The sequence below is a fragment of the Glycine soja genome, chromosome 17, assembly GCF_004193775.1.
Source record: "Glycine soja cultivar W05 chromosome 17, ASM419377v2, whole genome shotgun sequence".
Taxonomy (NCBI): Eukaryota; Viridiplantae; Streptophyta; class Magnoliopsida; order Fabales; family Fabaceae; genus Glycine; species Glycine soja.
The window spans coordinates 12,326,167-12,351,842 of NC_041018.1; the positions used below are offsets into that span (position 1 = coordinate 12,326,167).

Here is a 25,676-nt window from a genome sequence, read left to right on the forward strand (position 1 = left end):
AATAAGATAAAATTTTCAAAGGGAGGAATTAATAAATTCATTAGAAATCACTAGTATATATAGGTAATTGAGCTATGAAGCACCGACACGGACACCGGACACAACACAGACACGGACACGTGGACACCTAAAATGTTGAAAATGTAGGACACAGACACGGCTATATATATAATTAAATAAAATAAAATTACATAAAATTAAATATAAGCGATATGCATAAAAGATCTAAATTGAAAATCAAGATTTATATATTCATCATCATCTCAAAAGAACTTTTCCTATGATAATGAGTCACAAAAAATACTAAGAGGCCTCATTATACAATTTGTACGCTTTGTTTTTTTACAAAAAAAATTATAAAGCAAGATGATGAATTAGCAACTTCAAGTCTTCAAGAATTCCACAAACTAGCAATCATCATTGAAAAAGACACCCTCTAACTCTGGTTCATCTAAAGACAAACTAGCAATTTCAAGAATACCACAATCATCAAGTGACCCAAAATCATCTCCAGCTACATCCCACATTTTAGTTTCCTCTTGATGATATTGTGGAGTATTCCTTGAGAGAAGTCGTAGGTTGCTATGAACAAATACTAAATCTTCAGCTCTATGTGGTGTCATCTTGTTTCTCTTTAAAGAATGGATAAATGAATATGTACTCCAATTCCTTTCACAACAAGAAGATGAAAAAGGTTGTGCAAGTAGCTTAAGGGCAATCTTTTGAAGTATTGGAGCATTAATGCCATGAACTAGCCACCAAGCTTTTGGATCCATTTGACCTCTATCATTTAAAGAATCAAGATCATCAAAACCTTCTCTTCCATCCGAGAAGTTGGCAAACTCAATATTCACTTTCCTCCTTACATCCACATCAAGAAAGAACCTCTTGAAGCATTTTAATCTTTCACGAGTGAGTTCCATGTCTTGATGTGGAGGAACTCGATTAGAATCTTCACTTAACCATTCATGACTATAATATCTACAATTAAAAAGAAATATATACATGATTAAAATTTATGTAATTCTAAAAAAAATGTAAGTAAAAAAGTATAGAGTCAATTACCTAGGATTTAAAGAATGAGCTAAACAATGGAGATGAGTGCTACTCTTAGTCCAACGGTCAATTAATATGGAGTGCACTACCTCATAAAAGGTTGATCCTTCACTCTTCTCCTTTCTCTCATATTGATATATGGCATTCTTCACCTTTTCAATCATTGAATCCCACATCTCATATACCAGATGGAGAGATGAAGCTTCTGTATCCATTCTTCTAAGAACATCATAGATAGGGCTAGTGAAAGAAAGAATATAATCAACCTTATCCCACCATTTATCATCCAACAAAGTATCTTTCACAAATTTAGCCTTTGCAACATCATCTTCCTTATAAGAAGACCATTGGTCACTAATGACCATCTCTTAGAGTCCTTTCTTCAATTGCTTGAATCTCTTGAGCATTACAATAGTGGAGGCAAATCTTGTTGGAGCAATGGATAACAATTTCAATGAATTGAATGAATTGAAAATTGATAGTCTCATAGAGTGACTCATGACAAAGTTTTTCACAAACATTGCATCATCCGCAATTTGGGTGATCCAAGAACATTCTTCATAAGCAACATTATTTTTTTCTGTATTCTTGGCTGCACATATGTTCTTCAAAGCAAGATTTAATGTATGGACAACACATGGAGTCCAATAAATGGAAGGAAACTCAACCTCAATTATTAAACCTGCTGCTTTACAAACGGCTGCATTATCCGTCACAATTTGCACAACATTTGAGTGCCCAACCTCCATAATTACCTCCCTCATATGTTTGGCAATGAAATCCTTGTCTTTGATCTCATTTGAACAATCAATGGCCTTTAAAAACATAGGTCCACTCTCCGTGACAACCATGAGATTAATAAGAGATCTTCTTTGCGGGTCACTCCATCCATCACTAACAATGCTCACACCCTTCTGGCTCCATGCATTTTTAATTGGTTGTAAAAAATTCTCCACATGTCTTCTCTCGTTTTGAAGTAATGTTGTCCTTAATTTATTATAACATGGAGGTTGGTAACCACTGATCTGATTATTGGCAGCATAGGCAAATGCCTTCCTATAATGAGGATTTCTTGCTAAATGAAAAGGCAGCCCCAAAGAGTAAAACATCCTAGCAATTTCATGATCAAGTGTTTCTCTAGCTTGCAAATTAAAGGGATTTTCTACAGATGATGTCTTTCTCTTTTTTGGATCAACACCAAGAGTGTTTGTATCCATTTGGTGTTGAGTAGAAACCGAAGGCAATGACACAGATTTTGTTTTTGACCTCTCCACCCTCAATGTAACCTCATTGTCTATCTTCTTCAAATCTATAAGTTTGACAACTGTTACCTTTTGACAAACTCTAACTCCCTTTCCTGTCATCTTCAACAAGTGTGCCCTCACTCTAGTGTAAGACCCATTAAAGGTAAAATCACAAATATTACATTTTATCTCATAATTTCCACCATCAGCTACACGTTTTATCTTTGTAACATAGGTCCATAAAGGTTTGGTATCATCATCTTGTTCTTTAGCTTGACTAGGACTAGAAGCACTCATCTCTACAACAATTTAAAAAAATAAAAAATTAATGTAAACAATTTCTAAATAAAAAACAAACAACAAAAAGTAATTTGTAATCAATGTTGACCGGGAATGTGAAAATAAATACGTTCCAAAAACAAGTACATGACAAATACATAACAAATTTATCTCCAACTTAACTAAAAAGAATAATAAAGATTTAGAAGCTCCTCGTGCTGCATAGTTCATGTATGGTTTGTTTGAAATTTGAAATAAGATGGATAAATAATTAAATAGTGAAGTTGACTATTTCACATCAAAAAAGGTAAATGTGTGTGTGTGAGAGAGAAAACAACCTTTACAATAAAATAAAGTGGGATACTTTAAAGGCCTACATGCTTTTTACAATGAGAAGTTGTTTTTTACAATAAAATAAAGGTAAATGCATTTAGAAGGGAAAAGTGGTATGTGTGTGTGTGAGAGAGAAAACAGCCTTTACAATAAAATAAAGTGGGATACTTTAAAGGCCTACGTGCTTTTTACAATGAGAAGTTGCTTTTTACAATAAAATAAAAAATGGAGAAACATGTAATACCCAGCGGATAACAGCCAAAGAGAGAGAATGTGTAAATGTTTAAAGAATAAAGTGGAACACCACAGTCCACACTAAACGAAGGAAAACCAAAGGCATCAGGCAGGAAGAAAAGAAAAACCAAAGGCAGCAAGAAAAGAAAAACTAGAGAAGAAATAGGAAGCAAAGCTTACCTGCGCGGGGAAGGAAACGAATGCGGCAATGGAGGCGCTTGCAGGAACAAGAAGGAGAAGACACAGAATGGCAGAAGATGTATTTTTTTGGTAAGCATTTTAAAATAAATAATAAAAAAACCTAAGGCTCTTAATGGGCCACGACGCGCGTGTCTACGTGGTGGGCCGAGTCCAACCAGAGGTGTCTTCCTGTTCAACCGCGTCCGGTGACGGCGGAGGCGACAGACACCACGTCGCACCGGAGTCATACGCGCATGCGTGTCCGGTGCGAGTCCGACGCGGGACACGCCGGTGATGGGCCGCGTCCGTGCTTCATAGTAATTGAGTCATGAACCTACAACGGTGTATTGAGTTTGGAGAGAGATAATTTCAATTACTACTTTCCGAGTGTCAATTTAGCTATTGATATATTTCATGAAGAGTAACTAGGATCCATCAAGATGCAAGCTTCAAAGACAAGAATAGTGTGCATAGATCAACGATTTAAACAGGGCGCCACAACACACTCATTAACGCGTGTGTAAAATCTTACAAAAACATACTTTAATTAAGACAGAATCAAACCATTCACTTATCAAAAATAAAAACAAGGTTTAATCAAGAAGCATCATAAAAATATGCATGGAATTTATATTTTTTTGTCGAAAATGATACTCTATCCCTCATTAAAACTTGCTAAGGGTCTCAATCTTATTTAACCACAATAGCAGTAGTGTGTGATCGTGACAACTTCCAAGATTAAGTGAGGACCACCCAAACAAATGCTTAAATAACTGTCATTCCAAAATACAAATTTAATCAACTTATAAATATAGATGGCTAACCCAGTATTAAAGTACAAATCAAAATATAGACAGAACATAGTCACATCACATATTTCTAGGCTTCAGGGTTTGGCCATGCCAAGAAATCCAATACGCAACAAGTGTTTTGTTGTCAGTGACATAGGAAATAGGTTTACAAAACACTGAATCAGAACATCATTTCAAAATAAAAAAACTTCATCACGTTTAACAAGTAATGTTTTCTGTGACAAATGAAAGCAAGTTTGATGAGTACCTGTAGATTATTATGTTAAAACTCAATTATTAACTAAATCCCAGTTTCCAATTAAAAAGCACATGGTAGATGGTAAAGAATGAAAGATAGGTGAAGTACCTGTTGCCCTGTATCTCTCCAAACGGCATGCTCTCTGCTGGTTTCTTTGCCGTTGGCGAAAACGCATATTCCTTCGTCGTTTGGTATTCCGAACCCTATGGCCAAACACGAAACACAACCGTCGTATGGATGGGGAACCGTGATCAACTTGTGAATGGCAAGGGCTCAAAGTTTTCGCTTCTTCACAACAGCAACCTCGCCTTAAATGATGCTGACTAGTCCCATGTTTGGTCCTCAAACACCATTTCATTGTCCTCCTCTATGCTTTTGTTCCTCAACAACACCGGCAACCTCGTTCTCCGCCAAACGGAGAGTATCGGTGTCGTTTTGTGGCTAAGCTTTGATTTCCCTACAGATACACTTTTACCTCAACAAGTGTTCACGAGACACGCGAAACTGGTCTTTTCTAGAAGCAAGACAAACAAGTCCTTGGGTTTCTACACTCTGTTCTTCGACAACAAAAACATTCTTCATCTTCTTCTTTACGATGGTCCTGAAGTTTCTGGCCTTTAATGGCCAGATCCATGGCTGGCATCTTGGAACGCTCATTAGGACACAATGCACTCATTAGGACGCAGTGAAGTGAGCAACAGCTCTTGCGATGTTTCTTCTCTCTGCCTCTCTCTCTCTCTCTATGACAACAATGAGAATGGAAGAATGAAGTAGAAGAAAAATTGAGATTTAGGGTTGTCCAAACTAACCCAATTAAAATGTACCACGTCAACATGAAAGAGTGGGAAAACATATCTTTTCGAAGATGGTTTTTAAAAACCGATGTGGTAAATCATTTTTAAAGTCGTTTTTAAAAGATTACAATTATTTACAAAAATGTCACTGCTTTACTTACTACATCGATTTTTATATAACCGTCTCAAAACCAATGTCGTAGGATGCTTTTTTTTCCTGTAGTGTTTTGATCTCATCCTCAATTTTGTTTATATTTTATTTTTTTTATTTTAGTCCAATTGAATCATAAATCTAATATATTTATTTAAGGTATTATCAATAAATGACTTATGATAATATATTTATTTAATTAAAATATATGAAATAAAAAAATATGGACAAAATTAAAAATTAAATAAAAAATATAGATTTTTAAAAAATAGAAAGACTAAATATCTCTCTTAAAATAAAATAGGAGACAAAACTGGAAATTAAACTAATGAAATCAAAGTTGTCTTTAAGTCTTAAAAATAACTTTACATTGAACTATCATGTTTAAAATACTTAATTCTCTTAAGTACCAATCTAATGTAAACTCAATAACGATTAGGAATGGAACCGCCCTTCTAACTGTACCATTGATTGTGTTATAAAAATCTACTAAATCAAAATGAATTAAGTTATTCCTCAGAAAATATAGCAAGAATAATGTTAGAATAAGAAAATATAGCAAAAATAATGTTAGAATAAGAAAATATTTATTGAGGGAGGTCCAACTTTAATTTTTGGTTCATCTTTAGTTTTTGGTTCAACAATATATATGAGTTGTTGTAAATTTTTCATACGGATAAAAAAAGAAAATAATATATTTAATGTTATGAAATATTGAAACACATATTCTGGCTTGATATGTATTTTGAAAAAAAGAATATTCAAAATCAATATATTGACTGATATTAAAAATTATCATGACTGATATATATTTTGAAAAAAAAGAATATTCAAAATTAATACAATACATTTTATAAAAGAAAAACTAAAATATTTCTTAATTTTATTAAATGAAAAAGGGAATAAGATCTTGAGTTACATAACATTACTTGTGGGCCTGATTAAATACTATTAACGATTGGTTGATTCAACAGTAGGAATATTCAAAATGAGGTAAGTGCACAAGTTTTTTTATTTTTGGTCAGCAGGTAAGTGAACAAGTGATTAATGGGTTTGACAAATATGAGCAGTTCTATTCTCTGTCAGGAAATTTCAAAACCAAAATCTTCTCTTTCTTGTTTGGAATGAAAAGAGGAAAAATCAAGTAAAAGGAACCCCATGTGAGGCAATTGACTAAATAGGAAAGTGCTTGATTTAACAACAGGAATATTCCAAATGATACCCAATGATTCCATTTTCACTTTTCCATCTACAATTGTAAAAAAAAAACTATGAATTTAAATCAGAGTAATTTTGTTGATTTAGTCATTCTCAACACGGTATTTTCATAATTAATGATACCTAATGCATTATTTCTCTTAGAATTAAATAAGAAGATCAACACACATTAACTTAACTGATTAAATGAAAAAATAATTAAGTAAAAAAAATAAATTATGAGTCTGAATATTTTAAAAATGATTTTGATAAAATACTATAAATTATTAGCAAATTTAATATAATCATATTAATCAATTTTTTTAAAAAATGTAAATTAATTAAAAGATCTCATATTTAGATACGGAAGTAGCAATATAGTAATCTTTTAAGATAATTAAATAAATAATTAATAATTTTACTTATATTAAATTTTGTATGGGTTTTGCCGCCATCCAGAAACACGAGTTCGCCGTTACCGTTTCTAACTTCACTTCAGTTTCAGACAAACAAGAACAGAGTGAATCTCTAAACTGTGCATATTATATAAGGCTTCATCACAAACTAACAATTACGCTTTTTTTTCCTCCCTCTCTCTCTCTATCTACGAACTCCGCGTAAACCCAAGTTTCTCTCTCTACCCTTTTTCTTTATACCAGCTTCTACCTCCGTCGCCGTACTCGCTCCGATACCAAGTTTCTGAACACGCACGCTTTCGAAGAGGGTAACTTTCTTTTCTATCTGCTTCTATTTGTGTTCATTTTTTTAACAAAACCTTGTTATGATTCCATTTCCTTCTTGATTTTTCTCTGTTTCTTTTTTCCTTTTGAGTTTGACTTGCTTTGATTCAGATGCTCATTCTTTGATGGGTTTTATGGTTGGGGAATTGGGAAAGTACAATGTGGGTTTTGTTGTTGTTGTTATTGTTGTTCCTTTTTCTTTTGTTGAACAATTGGGCTTGTGGGTTTTCTTTCTTTCTTTCTTTTTTTCTTTTTTGATATTTGATCTTCTTGATTTGTTTTTTTAGCCTGCTTTGATTCCGAGATAATGGAAATAAAGTTATAATTTTGGCTTCCGTTGCGTGTTGATTGGATTGTGTGATGTTGATTGTTCTTTATGTTTTAAGTATTTTTTTTTTTTTCATATTGCTTGTAATGGGATAAATCCAAATTCAAGGTCAATTTTTTTTATTTCTTTGATTACTTGATATGTTGTTTATTGTTTGCCCTTTTGCTTCATATGGCTCTAACTTGTTTTTGAAAAAGTATTCGTCAATAATTACGTAAATTATGTCTCTTTGTGACACCTGAGCTCATGGCCTTCATTTGGTAATTGTCAATTATTGTTTCTGACATATATGTTTTGGAATCCTTTGGACTGCAATCATTATTTTAATTTTTTCTTCATCTTTCTTTTAGCTTTTCTGAGACAACTTTTTGTTTTTTTAGTTAATCTACCATGAATTATTGGAGGGTTGAATTGTTTATTATTTATATAATATGGTGTTTCAATTTGGTTGGAATTGGAAAAGTTAAGATGGTTTTGATGATATATATTTCAGTTAAGTTCGAGTACACCGGTACTGTGCTGTGCTGCCTTACCTGCATTTCTTCCATAATGGGCTGCATGAACTCGAAGTCTGTGAGGAAGTTTCCGGCACGGGAGGATTCTCTTGATCTTGCAGCGGAGACAGCTTGTAAGTTGATGAACTTTTCCAATGAATTGATGCAAAGCTGTAATTCTTGTACAATGATATGTGATGGTTTCATTGAATTCTATCTGTGTTCGCATCGGAGGAGTTGTTTATTGAAAATTTACTTTTGGTCTTGCTGGATGAATCTTATAAGTATTATACTAATGATAAAACTAAGTTTCATGATTTCGTCTGTACGGGCTTTTAATTATGTATGGTATGTCTCCTGTGCCTGTGAGGTTTTTCAGACGGGAAAGATTCCCTATTTGTAACAAACAAAACAAAGTTCACTTTGTTTGGTTTATTGTTAAAAGTAGAAACAGGCACTTCCCTTTGGTCCTACCCATTCGTATTCTATCTTAATGTTGGCCACATTAAGGGAAATGAAAAGACCATTCTCTGTCAATATAGCTGTATCTGTGGGTATATAAATGTAAGGCAATAATTAAGATAAATTGTATTTCTTCTGTATTTTCTGAAGTAAACTAAACTGAAGAAAATGTTGTTAGGTCACTTGCAAAATTGAAGAGATTTAAGACCTCTGTCTTTTCTGTTGAATTAGATTCCATAATCTTCCATTAGTTTCCATTCTGCCACTTTGCTACAAAGTTCTTCTCCTCTTTGGAACACGCAATTTTAGGCCTATGCATTTCAGCAAGTTCTGCAAACAAAATTGAGAGTTGTTGGTTTATAACTACGTTATATGTTTCATTGTCTCAGTTGAAATGGTTGTGTCTTGTTACCTGTCAATTATTTAGAAGAACGTTTCCATCTACTGATGCATTTGTTATAAAATTGCTTTGTCTCTATTTCTCCATGTGTTAGTTTTGTAGTTTAAACTCGTGTATCAATTTTTTGTTTTCCACTTCCCAGTTACTGTCAATGAGGTTGAAGCACTGTTTGTGCTTTTTAGGAGCATCAGCAATTCTATTGTCAATGATGGACTGCTAAGCAAGGTACTGCATAGAAAATACCTTCTTTTTTTTGCGCATAAGTTGTTCTATGATGATTGTTACTTTTTATTGTTTCTATCTCCACTCATTCTCTGTGAAGAACTTAGTTATATTCTGATATCTATCTTGCAATGGGTATTTTGTCATGAGAAACTGGGTCATATATTTGCATTTGTAATTTTGTCAAGAATTTAGTCCACACATAGCTTTGGTTTGGAATTTTCCAATTAATCAATTATATGTAATAACGAAGATAATCGGTTGTTATTTTCTCAATGATGTTTCCAGGCTCGAATGATCATACAATAAAATATCTGTTTTCTTAAGTTTTTCTTTCATATATTTGATTTTTGATTTGTTTATTTTTTGTTTGCTAATGAATTTTTCATATTATATTGTCCAAATCTAATTCATTATCCATGTTGTGGTTATGGGGTGATCTTTCTTTACAGGAAGAATTTCAATTGGCAATCTTCAAAAACAAGAAAAAGGATAACATTTTTGCAAATCGGGTACACATCACACTTTTCTTTCTTCATAGTAATGACTATGCCATAAATGTTTATGTTTCTTGCAAGCAACTGTGAATGACTGTAGACTGGCCCAAAAGTACTCTTTAGATCAACAATTTGCTGTGCAAGTAGGCTATCAAAGAAATTTGCTGTTTCATGAGTTATGACGTTCTTCTGAAAGAAACTCAACTAATTAATCCTTTCAGTACAAGCCTGTAATATATTTATTGGGAAACCATTTGCTTCCATCCAGGTTTTGTCAAATTTATACGTGCATATTATTTTTCTCATCTCCAGGATTCCTTTGCAAATAGAAGTCAATGTTTGATTATTGCTACTTATAAATATCTTAAATGTCATTTTATGTCATTCTTGTGTGGCATCTCTATGAAGTAATCTTTCAATTGACTATTGATATGCTACTTGCAGATCTTTGATTTATTTGATGTCAAGAAGCTTGGAGTCGTTGACTTCGAAGACTTTGTCAGATCTCTCAATGTTTTCCACCCAAATGCTTCATTAAAAGACAAGATAGCTTGTAAGTTAAAGTTCAAATCCTTAGCCCATGATTTATTGGAAATACTTTACTGTAATCTAAGTTGTTGATACATTAGGTTGGTTTGGTATCTTGTTTCAGTTTCATTTAGGCTCTATGATTTGCACAATACTGGCTTTATAGAGCGCCCTGAGGTAGGATGGTGATTTTCCTTTCTACCTTCTTCATTTACCACCAAACCAACCTTATAATTGTTAGTTGTTGAAGTGCTTATTGCTACAAATACAAATACAATAAGTGCTAACCTACACGTACGTAGAGATAGGTCTTTGATGTGATGGGATGATTTCATTTTGGTTTGGTGTATTTTTTTCATGGCATCTATCTTCAGTGTTTGTGCACTCCTATCCTATTAATTTTTAGTGGGCTTATTCATTTTTCTTTTTTGTGATTTCCAACAGGTCAAGGAAATGTTAATTGCACTTCTTTTTGAGTCGGATATGAAGTTGGCAGATGATGTCATAGAAACAATTCTTGACAAGGTTAGTTATGCTTATAGAATTCCAAAATAATACTAGATAATTTGTCTGCTGCATTATGAAAGAAATATAGTTTATGGCTGCCATGTTGTATCTCCTATATTTTTTTGGCATCAATTATTTCAAACAAAATAGAAGGCTTAAGTTTGACATCGTATTTTTATTATTGTCCAGACTTTCGTGGAAGCTGACCTAAAGCAAGATGGGAAAATCGACACTGAAGAGTGGGAAACTTTTGTTAAAAGGAATCCGTCAGTATTAAAAATCATGACCCTACCTTATCTGAGGTATTGTGTAGAATTAATTTTATGGTAGATATGAATCTATCTACATTCATCCGTATTTTGAGATTTAAATTATGTAATAATTTGTTATTCTTCTTTAAAATGCAGGGACATAACAATATCTTTCCCAAGTTTTATTTTTAACAGCACTAACGTGGAAAGGGTTGATGAAACAAGTACAAGGCTTTAGGTTATGTGATTGATGGGACAATTGGATGTACCAAACACTGAGAATGGAATAGGTGCCATGCTTGATTAGTTAGCCTTAGTAAAATTGTAAATGACGTTTTTGCATTGAAATTTTCTAGCCACATCTCGAGTTAGTTCCTGTTTGGAAACCCTTTATTTTTAAGGGATATTTTTTAGTAGAGAATTTTGAAATGAGTTGCAATGAAAAAAATAACAATTTTTAAAACCGTTTGTCGTGAAAGAATTGGAATTCACAATTTGTAGAGGATATGCAATTCAAGAGTTGCGATTCACAATTATGGATGGGAATCCAAAACCTATCAAGACCTCAAATTCATGAAAAGCGTATGATAGTAATATCATAACAAGTTAGAAGAACACCAAATTAAGCTTAAAAGGACTTTTAAAAACAAATTATGGAATTTTACACAATTACAATATTGAAGGGACTACAAATAGTCTTAGAAACAATTACGGAATTTTGTTATGGTAAACTATTTTTTTAAAAAAAAAATAAGTAAAATAAGAAGGAACACATTCTAGAAGATGAAATTTCCTAATCTTTATATATATAAAAGGAGAACGGTGGGGATATTTTTGGAAGGGTTTGAAAGAAAATCAAATTTATGAGAAGCATTTAAAAAATCCATTATGCGGTGTATTTAAAAAACATTTCCAAATTAAAAGGTGGATTAAAAATTGTCGATAGGTTTCGTTTGATGAAAAAAAAGGCGTTGCAAACATAAAGGATTCATTGTAAAATTAACAATAATAATTAAGGTGAAAAAAATACCATAGACCTAAAAAAAGGGAAACACGTTTATTTCTTTTTTAAAAAATTCTGTTTTTTCCTCAGTTACATTAAATAAGATTCATGAGTTAAATTATTATTTAATCAATTTTAGTTTAAAATTTGTTTTTTCTGCTTTTAGTATATGAGTTAAATGCAATCATATATTTATGAAATAAATTTAATTATCTAAGAACTGATTATTAAATTTTTTATGTTTTTATGTATTAATATTTCTATTCATTTTTAAACTAATACATTTACTCATTATTGATAAGAAACTACCAATTCAAAAAAAAAAAACTGGAAGAAAACTAAATATTAAAACGTGTGCATTAAAAGGAATCAATTGAGTTAGATAAAAAAAACTGAAATTAATATTATACCTGTGAAAAAAATCTAAACAAATAAGATAAAAACATTTTCCCAAAATATATGATTTATTTTCATAAAAAGAATTATTTGGACGATTAATGCGCGATTTGTTTTTCTATAACAATTCACGGGAACATCAAATTCAAGACATTCAACCATTTGATATTCCCTGATGTATTTGAAAATAGATAAATGAAGAGTTGTAATGTTCAGAGTGGAATATCATTAACGTTTCTTCTTTATGTAGTATTTGATTTCAATAAACCAATTGTTTCAGGTCTAGGTTGGTGAGAGGAGGTTGATCAGGGGATGAGACAACCAGCATTGTATGAGATTGCGACAAATATTGGATACAAAGTCATACGTTTTTCTTCTTTTCTCAATCACTTTTTTCTTCTTTTCTTAATCACTTATCCTCATGTCTCTCATATGTCAACATTGTTTTCTGGAGAGGTTGCAGTTTCAAATGACGACGTGTATTCATGGTACTAACATGCTTTTCTTTATTATACTTTCGTTTTCGAAAGCAAAATTGGAGGTTCATCTTTCCTTCCTATTTTCACTTTATTTCCTTCGTTCTTTTTTCTTTCTCAAATTTCTCGTTTTTTTTATATATTTTATCAGGTTGAATCCTACTTTCTTCATTTTGTTTTGTTTCATTTTAAATTATTTATCATCAATTATTATATGTAGCTCGATTGGCCTTTTTGTTTTGTTACAATTCTTCACAGGTCGATGAAGGTAATGATGCCTTTTTAGGTTAAACCTTGCAATGATTCAGGCACTGCTTCATATGGCCTGTGGCTTTTGGACTGCATAAATAAAGATCTTAGAGCTTCATATATCATGAAATATCTTCATCATTCGATAATATATATATAGATATGATGTTATATCGTGAAATGCCAATGAAATTTATTACTAATCTAAACTTAATAAAAAATATGATATCAACTAATACTTAATGAGAAAAAATTTGTGTGCAGTGCGTATATAAGTTTAATATTTTTTATTTATAATTTATATATAACTTTTTCAAAAAATTTAAATAACATTCATCTGTATGACTTTTTAATAAAATATGATATCATACGATATATATGTTACTAATAGTTAATATTTAATGTAATATAAATTATTAAATATGTATTTTTATATAAGTTACGTTTTAATTATAATTATAATTATAATTTTTACTTTTTTATTTTCTATGCGATGAGGAAAATCAAAGCATTCCCACCAAAAGTTCACAATCGAAATTTTAATTTGATCATAACCGTTGATTTGATTTAAATGTCTCACCTAAAGTATGGTACACACATTTAATTTCTATTTCATTCTATTCCATTGTAACGTTTATATTCGCAATCATGTGTTTTTTTAAATTACATATGATATTTCTCTTTTCTTTTACCCTATAAACAATTCCTTAATTGTTAAACTCACATTACATCCAATCTTTTCTCTCCTAAACATCGTTTAATCATTTAACATAAAGTAGACACATGCTGGTCAAATGATTTTTAATGAAAAATTTATGTCTAAAATATCTCTATCTTCCTCTTAACTCCATAAAAGATATGTTACCATTTTCAACCTGAAAATATTTTAATATTCTTTCTTCTTTTTCTTTTTTCTCTAATTGGATGTGAATTAGGTTTTTTGTTGGATGTAAAGTCACCTTGTTGGTACCCATGTGTTAACATTATTTCTTCTTTCTCTTTTTTTTAGTTTAATTTTTTTTGTGCGTGTTGGTCGTTTGATTGTTGTGTTTTTTGTTGAACGTGTTTCCAACAATACTTATTGATTGAAATGATCATTTGCTTCAAATTTTAGCGTTTTAATCCTGTATTTATGTTTTTAACTCCTTTCTTTGAAACACTACTACAATAAGCAGTTTCAACGACTAAAGTTCAACTACATTCCTCTCAAACGCGTCGTTATTTTTTAACCGGTGGTATTTTGGTAAATAAAAGGAACATCTCAAAGACAGTGATTTTCAAAACCCGTCTTTGAATGATGTGAGTTTTTATTTTTATTGTGACTACTCAACTCATGCCCTAGCTAGCCTTCGCGTGGACTCCCCTCACTCCATCTTTTGAACTTCTCTCTCAACCGTGTCGTCGAGGTCTGCAATGTCGACACCCTTGGCCGCGACGCCGTCAAGGATCTTCAACGCCTCATCGAGATTGCTGTCACGACCCTCAAACAAACCCTTGCCGGTGACGGTCAGGTCCACTGCACCAAGAGGGCGCTCTCCGCCCTCGTCACTTCCACCGCCCTCGCTGAGATTGCTTGACGACAACAACGCTGCCGCCAAGGGAACCGTATGCACCCACTCCTTCAGTCACCGCGCCGAAAACACCAACACCACCACTAGATCTACATGATGAGCACCAGATCTTCAAATGTAAGCAGACTTCACCTTTAATTTGCATGAAATGTTGTTCTGAGTTTATTGGTTAGCTGAATAGTGGTTTCTGTTTGGATTTTAGAATTTATTCTAACACTTGGATGTAAATTAGATTGTTGGATTGGACATTCAATGATAGTGGCAGCAGTCTTCATTTTGTTAGTCTGCTGTTTCAAGTTCCTAAATTCATTTCTATGCTTGTTTGACAAAAAATGATTCAGCTTTTGATCTTCACAATGGACCTTGAACTTAGGATTAGAGAGTAGAAATCCTCACCATTCGTGGAAGTTTCTATTAGAGAGGTACACATGCATCTCCTGTTAGGTTGATTCCGTCTAGCTGTTAGCTCTAAAGTTATTTTAATTTTTTTTACAAAAAAATATTATTTACTAAAACTAGCTTTTACTGTAATGTATTTTTATATGTATTTTTATAAAGCTTGAAGGTTTTTATGATATATATATTATATTTTTATAGCGCTTATGAAACGATCGTTATTCATTACACCCAAGAGGTTTATGTTATATTATATTTTATTTGTTTGTTAACAAACCTTTTTCTGTCTTTTTAGGGAGAGCTGGGTGAATTTTCTTTATATGATTTTCAACCTTACGAAATACCAGTCCCTGTGTTTTACTGTTTTACTATTAATGGCGCATCAATTTGGGTAGATTATTTTTTTCATGTGTCCATCCAGTCTTTAATTTGATCAGTAGACCATTCAATACCATTAATTTATAATGCAGCACTTGAGGCTCTAAACAGTGTTCGATGTTCATTCACCACAAGGATACTTGATGAAGATGAAGCACTTCTTAGTTCAATTAAAGCAAGAGGTACTTAACTGCTTTTTATTTTTGCTATAGAAGGGGTAATATAAGGCTGTTTAATTTACATTAAAATACTCTCTGTCTTGCACTTACTTTTGAAATTGATATGTGTGCAAAGTTTGATTTTTAAAAATCTAAGCTCGATTTTTAAAGTAGCAGTCAACTTGGTTGCAATAAGCTATTAGAAGACCATATATAATATTATAGTGTGCTTTGTGTATATTGTGTGGTTTCTTCTTTATGGAAATATATTGTGTGATTTTTAAAGGATAATGATGACTTTTATATAATTATCTTTAAAGTTATACCAATGGTAATTATCTAATCTGCAACTATATACTTAGTTTCATGAATGTTTAATTATATTTGTTGATTACTACTTAGATAATATTGGAATTATAAATACGCAACTTTTTATATTAAAATCAATATTTATAATTAGAAAACTATTTTATATGTTACTAATAATCAATAAATATATTTATTGATTATTAGTAACATATAAAATAGTTTTCTAATTATAAATATTAATTTTAATATTATATAATAATATTTATTGATTATTAGTAATATTGATAATATCGTAATATTGATTTAATTTACCTAAAATTTAATTACAAGTAATTCAATATTTAACATCGGTGCTCAAGTCAAGAATGATGTAGAAATATGTAGTTTCTAAGACGGTACTGACGTCAGCACCGATGTGAAAACGAACATATTCTACATCGTTTACGAAAGAACGACCGACTTAGAAGATGTAATTTCAACATCAGTGACCTGGATAGCACCGATGTAAAAATGCGACTTTCAAAGATGGTGGTGGTGTTAGGATCGATGTAGAAAACGTTGTATTTTTACAACGGTGGATTTGGGAGTGATGTTGAAACATAACACTAACAACGACGTCATATTCTATATCGGTTGACCACCGATGTAGAATGTCGTTTTCGACCGATGTAAAAAGCGCGCTTTGTAGTAGTGAAATATTTATTTTTGATCACTAGGTGTTTGATATAATGTCAATTAAGAATTGCATCTTCTTCAAATGTTAGCAACAATGAAATACGGGTCAAATATTAAAGAAAAAACTCTTATTGCCTTAAGAAAAGTCTATTCACATGATCAATAGTTAATTTGTTATTGGGTATTTAATAAAGATGGTAGGACAATTTCGTTTGCTAACATGTTTCAACCGATGTTAGTTAATGATGTTAACAAAAGAGGGTAAAAGTAATGTAAAAAAAAGGGAGAAATATTATGTGCAATTAGAAAAACACATAGGGTGCATGTGAAACAAAGATGTTACGAAAATTTCGTATGTTCACATATTTCAGTTTACGTAGTTAATGAAGTTGACGAAAGGAGATAAAAGTAATGTAAAAAAAGAGAGGGGTATCGAGTACATTTTGAGAAAAAACACAAAAGGTTCGAGTGAAATAAAGATGTTTAGAAAATTTCATTTGCTAACATATTTCAATTCACGTTAATTAATGACGTTAACAAAATGAGATAAAAATAATGTAAAAAAAAGAATGAATATCAAGTGCAATTTGAGAAAAACATAAGAATTATGAGTGTAATTTACTCTAAGATAATTCATATTGTTGGATTGAATTCTGACTTAAAAATAAAATTTTATAAATCATTCTACTAATTTGTAATATTATATTAGAAGATAGTAAAAAAAAGGTAATATTTATAATAGTAACTATATGTATAAGAAGTGTATTCTAATTATATATTTTTTCATTTTAGAGTGAAAAATTTATGTTTCCGCAATATGATTTTAATTATATTAAAAAATAAAAAATTGCACACTAAATGTATATAAATATTTTTTTTAGAGTTTAGAATGGTAAATTTATGATAAGGTAATGATATTTATTTTGAATATGATAATTGAAAAATTAAAGTTATTATAAAAATTCATATAAATTTAAAACATTAATATCATAAATAAAATAAAATTAAAAAGAATTATATGTAAAAGTGTGTCTAATTTTTTATTGATTGCTAAATTTTAGTCTTATTTGGTGTTGACTAATGGACATAAATATAACATAATTTTTAATATTTCTTAGTCTTTTATGTGAAAATTTAACAAAGAATGTCTGAATACCAATTTTGATTGATTCTTACAATTTCAACTTATTTTTGTGTCAAAATAAAGGGTTTGTAACATTTCTTTTTTTAATATTTCTCATATTGGAGGTTTGTCAAAACTTTGAACAGGCAACGACTCAATCCATCATAATTAAAATCATCTATGAATTTGAATTAAAATATATAAATGTAATTATAAATGAAATGATATTAATGTATAATATACATTTAAATAAACAAATTTTATTGTATTTTTATATTATATAGATAAAATAAAATTATTATATCAATAAAAAATTATGATTGACAAAAACAATTATTTTGGTAATAAGTATATAGCAACAGAATTTAAATATTTTTTGTTAATAATAAAAATATTCCATATCTTTTTTTATGAAAACCTTTAACAAAAATATTTTTGTTAATAATAGAGATAATTCAAATATGACTTTAAATATTATTTATCAAGATGTTTTTCAAAATTTAAATCAAATATTGTTACTATTTATTATTTTCTATCTTATTTAGTTTTTAATATTTAGAAGCATATTATTTCTGTATTTGCATATTCTTAAATATTAATTTAATTGTTTTAAATTGATACAAAAATATAACATAAGATTGAAACTTTGACATCTTTTATACAGTGTCGTCTCGGATATTTTTAGGACCCGAAGCAAAAACTAAAAAAAAGATTCCTAAACAATGGAAACGTATTTTATAAATAATTCATGGACAAAAAATTTCATGAATTTGTAAATTCGACCAAAAAAAATAATACACAAAACTCTTGTATATTAAAAACTTCACCAAAATGAAGTTAATAAAAAAAATTCTAAATTTTTTAAAAGCTGTGGGACCTCTCAAAATGTGATCTTTAGTCGTCGATTGTCTTGTGCATGTGTCCAAGATGACACTCTTTTATATAGAAAACATATTACAATAAAGATTTTCATTTTGTTAAATTTTAAAATATAATTCATCATGTATTGTTGGATATAACATCCTATATTAATTAACATTATGTTATTACCAATATTAATTGTCATAAAAATAAACTTATTTATCTTAATGGGTCAACAATTTATTATCAATTTTACTATATTGAATTAATTTTATTTAAATTTTTTATTAAGTATTTTGGACATGTGACTAATAATAAAAAAATTAAGGATACGCTTCAAAAATTTATAACTCATTTAAAAAAGATTTAAATAATGATGATAGACTTATTTCTAATATCGATAGATGTTTTGTGACGTACATTACTTATTTTTTTTATTATATTATATTTATACTTATTACATTGACTTATTTTTGAGATATTTTATTTACTATATATCACAATAAATAATTGAACATACATAAATAAACTTTAACTTGCACGGGTAAAAAACTAGAATTGATAAAAGGAAAATAGCAAATCAAAGTTGATAATGGAAAATGAAAGGGACACATAAATTCGAGAAGACAAAATGAGCTCAACTAAACAACCACTTGTGCTGTGTGTGGTTTCATTAAAAGTCAAATTAAATTTATAGCCTGTTTGATTTTGAGTTTGAATTCCGAAATTCTCATGCCCTGATTTTTTTTAAGGCATACTATATGGTTTGGAGTCTTTCAAATGCAAAATTAAACATACGCTTGATTTTAAATTAAATATATGGATTACTATCGAATACTTGGATTTGAATTGGTGAGAATTTTTTTTTAAGAAGAATTGGTGAGAAGTTGTTTGAACTTAATCAATAATTTTGAATTTAATATACTTGATGTATTAAATATTGTTATTTATAATAATCTTAGTTGATTAAAAAAATTAAATATATGAATTAAATTTTAATATGCAGTGAGAGGTATCCCTATTGGAAGTGAATGTAGTTAACGATTTCTGGTTAGGACAAAGAATCTCTGACCTGAGAAAGCAGTCCTACTATTAACTACTTTGCCACATCAACTACTACACCTGTTTAGGGCAATGTATCGTATGATTCTAAAAAGAGATAACTTGAGGATTTTTACCCTTTTTTTAAGATTGTTAATAATTAATATATTTATGCTATTGATCAACAAAATAAAAGAAAAAATATATTTAGTGACAATATAATTTTACATATCTTATAAAAATATTGTTTTTTAAAATTTTACTCAGTGTCCTAGGATTACGAATTAACATTATCCTTTTGAATAACAAAAAGGTTATCAAGCTACATTTAAACCACAACTTTGGTAAAAAAAGAAAGAAAAAAAATGAAATAATACACATTAGCAAAGAAAATATATATAAAATTTCTTGCTGTAATTTAAAATGCAACTAGCATCACATTTGTTTTGTTTGGGCACTTAAACGTTACCATTATTTTATAAGATTCCTTGTTATTTGATTAACTTTTTTACAAAAAAATTCCCATAAATAAAATTGCGCTAGTGTCTTTTTCTTTTTAATATTATATATTATAAAATAATCTCGCTCTTTATAATCTAATAATATATTGTTATAATAATTTCAATATTTAAACATAAAATTATGATATTATTATTTAATTATTTTATCTATAATTGATCCATTACTACTACTAGAATAATAAATATAAACTTATAATATATATTATGAATAAATTAATTTATATATGTAGATAAACATAATTTTTGTATTGTTACTTTTTAAAAGAAAATACTTTTTTTGCTTTATTTCCACTCTTATTTTATTATTACCACAATATAATAATAAAGTACAAGGAGTATAACAAAGATTTATAATTTAAACTTCAAGGCTTTAAATTTTAATAAGAAAAAAATATTAATTTAGTTTATCAATGATTCCCTTAACACTGACATGATTTTCTAATACATAATGATATTAATTATTTCTCTTAAATATTAAACATAAAAAACATTTTAAAAAAATATCTAACGTAATGAAATTAAAAAATAAATCAATGTCAAGTAAATACTCAGAAAATTAAATAATTAATTTAGTATATTGTAAACTGAATTATAAATATTAATTTTTAAATATATAATTTAGTCTATTTAAATTAACAACACTAGTTATAATATTCTGATTAATTTACAGTATATATATATATATATATATATATATATATATATATATATATATTAAAAAAATTACGGTATATTGTAGTATATACCTATTAAATTAACTTTAAAAAAAACTAAGCAATATATATTACAAGTTAGGGCTTAAATATAATTTTTATGATTGTAATTTAAAAAAAAATTTCATTTTCATTCTTATAAATTTAATTTTTTCATTTTAGTATTTATAAGAAATATTTGTTTTGTTTTTAGTTCTTAAAGGAGCTTTAAATGATGTTCTGAACAGAAAAAAAAGTTTTGAAGAGAAAAAATATTATTTAAAATATTTTAAGGATAAAAAATAAAATAAATATATTTTAGATGGATTAAAAAAATTAATTTATAAGGAGAAAAATGAAAAAAAAAATAGAGTATTTTCATTTTGGAGGGAAAGAAAATGTTTTGGTAGAAAAATTAATCGTAAAACAGAGAAGGCGTCATCTCTTCTTCTTCAGTCACCTTAGGGTTTCGCTTTTATTCGATTCCCTTCAGAATTTCCCAAATCTTCCATTGTTTTGTGTCTGCAACTCTCAAAATCGAAAATTCACCATCTCTCTATCCGTTTGAGTAGAAACCTTTCAGTCTCGGCGTTGCATTTGTTTGCATATAAATGCATCTCAAATAGCATAGGCATGGTGGAATGGTGCTTCCTTTGACCAAATTCATTTTGTTTCGTAACCATTTCTTCAGAAAGTTTTCACCTTTACACAGGATTTTTCAAGGGCATGTCTGCTTTGAGCAGTTTCCTTTTCTGCAAAAATTTTCCACTTCTGGCCACTGTGAAAGACTATCATGGGAACGTTCCACCGAAGAAATTCTATTGGGGAAGCTTAAATTTGCTTTGAGGAATCACCAGGTGCAAGAAGCATGGGAATCATTTCATGATTTTAGAAGCCTTTATGGTTACCCTGAGGTTCATCTAGTGAACCAGCTCATTGTTCAACTGTCTTATTCTTCTAATCATGCTTGGATGAGAAAAACTTGTGATTTGGTTTTGCAGATTGTTAGAGAGAAATCAGGTTTACTTCATGCTGATACGTTAACCAAACTTGCACTGTCTCTAGCTAGGTTGCAAATGACATGCCCTGCCTCAGTGGTTCTTAGATTGATGCTTGACAAAGGGTGTGTGCCCTCTATGCATTTGTTGTCTTTGGTTGTTTTTCATATTGCGAAGACAGAAATTGGAACATATCTTGCATCTAATTATCTGTTTCAAGTTTGTGATTTTTACAATTGCTTGAATGATAAAAAGGGTAACCATGCGGTCAAGGTCGAGCTGGATACCTTGGTCTTTAACCTTGTTCTTGATGCTTGTGTGAGGTTTAAATTGTCTTTGAAAGGCCTGAGCCTAATTGAATTAATGTCAATGACTGGGACCGTGGCCGATGCACATTCGATTGTGATAATTTCACAGATTCTAGAGATGAATGGTTTGAGAGATGAACTGAAGGAATTGAAAGATCATATTGGCAGAGTTTCGTCTGTTTATGTTTGGCACTATCGTCAGTTTTATGATAGTTTGTTGAGCTTGCACTTTAAATTTAATGACATTGATGCTGCTGCTAAGCTTGTTCTGGATATGACTAGCTCGCATAACTATGATGTTAAAAAAGAATGTGAGAAACATTTGCAAAAGCCTTGCTTTATTGCCATTGGATCTCCTTTCCTTAGGACTGTCTTAAAGATACATATTGAACCTGAGCTACTGCATAAGGATTCTGTCCTTAAAGTGGAAAGCAGACAAGATCTTATTTTCTATAAGGGTGGGAAACTAGTTCTTAGTAATAGTGCTCTGGCTAAATTCATCAGTGGTTACAAGAAATATGGGAGGATTGGTGAACTTTCAAAACTTTTACTTAGTATTCAAGGGGAACTAAATTCAGTGGCAGGGTCCAGTTTGTGTTCTGATGTAATTGGTGCTTGTATTCAGTTAGGATGGCTTGAGTGTGCTCATGACATTTTGGATGATGTTGAGGCCACTGGTTCTCCAATGGGCCGGGATACATATATGTTACTTGTGTCAGCATATCAGAAGGGGGGAATGCAAAGAGAAACAAAGGCACTACTGAAACAAATGAAAAAGGTTGGTTTGGACAAAGGATTATCTGATGATGCTATTGATGAACACAACCTCTGTGAAGAAACATTAAATTCACTTGGTAAAGCTGATTTGGCAATCGCCTTGGTTCAAATATTGAAAGATGAAGATCAGACAGTTTTTCCTTTGGTGTATAACTTAAATTCTTCCATTTTCTTTTTCTGCAAGGCCGGAATGATAGAGGATGCACTAAGGGCATATAGAAGAATGGTCGACATGAAAATTCAACCCACAAGTCAAACTTTTGCTTTTTTGATGTGTGGATATTCTTCTCTTGGTATGTATCGGGAGATCACAATTTTGTGGGGAGACATTAAGAGATTCATGAGGAGTGGCAATTTAGTGGGAAATAGAGATCTGTATGAGTTACTGCTGCTAAATTTTCTTCGAGGTGGTTACTTCGAGAGAGTGCTGGAGGTCATTAGCCATATGAGAGACCATAACATGTATCCTGACAAATGGATGTACAAAAATGAGTTCCTTAGACTTCATAAGAATCTTTATAGGAGCTTAAAGGCATCAAATACAAGAACTGAAGCACAAAGCAAACGGCTTGAGCATGTTCAAGAATTTAGGAAATGGGTGGGTATTGATTAAAGGTCTCTGGCAAATATTCATGTGTCGATGTACCTCCATGTTTTCCAGCAAAAACCTGGGTGTCTGAACCTTGTGAATGTTATGTCTGCTTAGGCTTATTTGAAGTTTATTTAATTATGGTTGTGGCTCAAATCTATCACCCCTGGAATTAAGTGGAAATTTGGTTTCATTAATCCCCCATCCTATCAAGATCTTAAGAATGAATTTCCTCGTATGGATGGTGTATTTCCCAATATGAAGTGGATACATTGAATGATCTCTCATCGTACAACTCATAAATTCTGCGAAGTGGTGGGTACTGCTCATTGATGATGTTCTTTTTTGGTTGAAAGATGGCATGTTGCTGCCTGCTTGTTTTAGAGGTTGCGAATGGAATCAATTGTACTTATTTGCTATGTAGTTGGAAGAATTCTGACAGAAAGACCTTTTCACTTCACTTGTTTGTGGCTGATGAATTGATGATGCTTATTGTGCAGCAACTAACGTTATACCACATTTTAGTTGAATGGAAGTTGGAAGGAATGAAGGATTTATAACTACATGTATTAGCCCATTGTTACACTCATGTAAGTAATTATATAACAAATCATATGGTGTTAAAGTAGGAGTTATGTAAATTAATTTTTTGGTTACTAGCTCAGATTTTGAAACTTATATTTATCTGAATGCAGGGGAGGAACACCATTTTGTGTGAGACAATGAAATAAAGGGTAATTTTTTCTTCAAAGAAAGTTGTTATAATGAGAGTAAAAACGAACTCTTGGCTGGTATATTTGAACTGCTGCAAGGTGCATGGTGGTTAATCTTTGTTTTGGTTGACATTACAATTATTAGTAAACTTTCCGCTCCTTCATGCTATTCCAATGCAGATGTACAAGATGTTAACTTCCTTCTCTGACATCAATTAGTGATCTTCACTAAGCTAATCTTTGTTTTGGTTGGCATTTCCTGATGAAGTATTATGCTGGCTCTTTGAAACAGTGAAAGAGAGTACTATTTATTTGACCCAGCAACAGTTTTGTTTATTGAAATGATGAAGTCCCCCAGAAAACTCCTTTGCAAATCAATTTAAAATGCATGTCATTCTGTCCATTAGTAATTTAGTGTGTTCGTTTCCTTATTGGTTCATATGAAGATTACTTATTGCAGTTTAAATTTAAACTCTAATCCACCTTGCAACCGTTGGGATTTGGGAGCTTTCTTCAAGCCCGAGTTATGCGCAGATGTAAAATACTAGTCATTTAGAGCTTTTGTGAATAATCAGTCCTTACAAATATATACTAAGCGAGGGGTTTGAACTCTGGATTTGCCCCTGTATCTTCATTAAGTTCAGTTCATAAACTTTTGGGGTTCAATCATTTGTGAACTAAAAATGTTAGGTCTCAATTAGCATCTCAAATGAGGCACATGTTAATATTAATAATGTACTGATAAATTAGAATACACAACATAAAAAGTGAGATTCTCACTCTCGTATCTCCTTTGGAGGTATATTTCATGCTTAGGCATAAGTGTTTCAACTTTATTTTATCTTTATTTTTAAATTGAATTTTAATAGTATTTTTAAAAAGAATTGTAAATAGTTAAAAATCATTTTATAACACAATTTAAACTGTTTATTATAAGGTTTGGACATAATTTATATGTTTAAAAAAGGGTAATCTATCTGCCTCCAAATAAAAGTGGGGGTAAATAATCCATCCTAGGTGCTCCAATAAAATTACATAGAATTTTGTACATAAAAAATCTAAACAAATATGTGGAACTTTATTGTGCCACGGTTGTTTAACTCTATATTTTTAGTTGGATTAATAAGACAAAGTTTTTTAAAAATATTTAGTTATTATGAATTTTAATTATTAAATATTTTTTTCTTAACTTCTGTTTTATCCCTGAATTTGAGGTGTGTTTTTTTTTAGTTCTTAGAATTTAAAAATGTTTCTTTTAATTTCTGAATTTTGATAAATTGTTTTTTTCCTGATATAATAAATTGACACTTTATGACGATTTCAATCTTTTGTGGCTGTTTTAAAATGCAAATTCAAGTGGCTAAAAAATAAAAATTAATTTATACAACTAAAAACTGTCACAAAATATCAATTTATTATGTTAAAAAATAAAATAAAAAATTATCAAAATTCAGGAAAAAATAATTTTAAATTTTAGAGTCTAAAAAAACATACA

The 25,676-nt window shown here is 30.3% G+C and overlaps 4 protein-coding genes across 5 annotated transcripts; 2 read left to right on the forward strand and 2 right to left on the reverse strand.

Moving 5' to 3' along the window:
* Positions 1-313: 313 nt before the first annotated feature.
* LOC114393582 lies at positions 314-1,421 on the reverse strand. The gene is made up of 2 exons (XM_028354935.1): positions 1,066-1,421; positions 314-981 (listed from the first exon to the last, which is right to left on the reverse strand). Exons 1-2 carry the CDS (start codon positions 1,419-1,421, stop codon positions 408-410), a joined length of 930 nt encoding a protein of 309 aa, XP_028210736.1. The 3' UTR covers positions 314-407.
* Positions 1,422-1,424: 3 nt separating this feature from the next.
* LOC114393583 lies at positions 1,425-2,597 on the reverse strand. The gene has a single exon (XM_028354937.1). The coding sequence runs from the start codon at positions 2,595-2,597 to the stop codon at positions 1,425-1,427; it is 1,173 nt and encodes a 390-aa protein (XP_028210738.1).
* A 4,442-nt stretch (positions 2,598-7,039) lies between these two features.
* On the forward strand, positions 7,040-11,318 carry LOC114393005 (calcineurin B-like protein 1). Of its 2 annotated transcripts, XM_028354263.1 has the most exons (9): positions 7,040-7,242; positions 8,080-8,214; positions 9,085-9,167; positions 9,617-9,676; positions 10,106-10,214; positions 10,314-10,366; positions 10,634-10,714; positions 10,886-10,998; positions 11,104-11,318. In XM_028354263.1, the coding sequence occupies exons 2-9, from the start codon at positions 8,136-8,138 to the stop codon at positions 11,183-11,185; spliced, it is 660 nt and encodes a 219-aa protein (XP_028210064.1). In that variant the 5' UTR covers positions 7,040-7,242; positions 8,080-8,135; the 3' UTR covers positions 11,186-11,318. The 2 variants fall into 2 exon arrangements, with proteins under 2 accessions (XP_028210064.1, XP_028210063.1); XM_028354262.1 differs by lacking the exon at positions 7,040-7,242 and having other exon boundaries at positions 7,959-8,214.
* A 9,866-nt stretch (positions 11,319-21,184) lies between these two features.
* Positions 21,185-24,591, forward strand: LOC114392030 (pentatricopeptide repeat-containing protein At4g17616). Its single transcript, XM_028353069.1, has 2 exons — positions 21,185-24,058; positions 24,164-24,591. Exon 1 carries the CDS (start codon positions 21,438-21,440, stop codon positions 23,490-23,492), a length of 2,055 nt encoding a protein of 684 aa, XP_028208870.1. The 5' UTR covers positions 21,185-21,437; the 3' UTR covers positions 23,493-24,058; positions 24,164-24,591.
* Positions 24,592-25,676: the final 1,085 nt, after the last annotated feature.

Coding starts and splice junctions, on each gene's coding strand:
- LOC114393582 (XM_028354935.1), bottom strand. CDS start 1,421: ATGGTCATTAGTGACCAATGGTCTTCTTATAAGGAAGATGATGTTGCA. Junction 982..1,065: donor GCTCATTCTTTAAATCCTAG/GTAATTGACTCT, acceptor TTTTAATTGTAG/ATATTATAGTCATGAATGGT.
- LOC114393583 (XM_028354937.1), bottom strand. CDS start 2,597: ATGAGTGCTTCTAGTCCTAGTCAAGCTAAAGAACAAGATGATGATACC.
- LOC114393005 (XM_028354262.1), top strand. CDS start 7,977: ATGAATTATTGGAGGGTTGAATTGTTTATTATTTATATAATATGGTGT. Junction 8,215..9,084: donor TCTTGCAGCGGAGACAGCTT/GTAAGTTGATGA, acceptor TCCACTTCCCAG/TTACTGTCAATGAGGTTGAA. Junction 9,168..9,616: donor ATGATGGACTGCTAAGCAAG/GTACTGCATAGA, acceptor CTTTCTTTACAG/GAAGAATTTCAATTGGCAAT.
- LOC114392030 (XM_028353069.1), top strand. CDS start 21,438: ATGGTGCTTCCTTTGACCAAATTCATTTTGTTTCGTAACCATTTCTTC.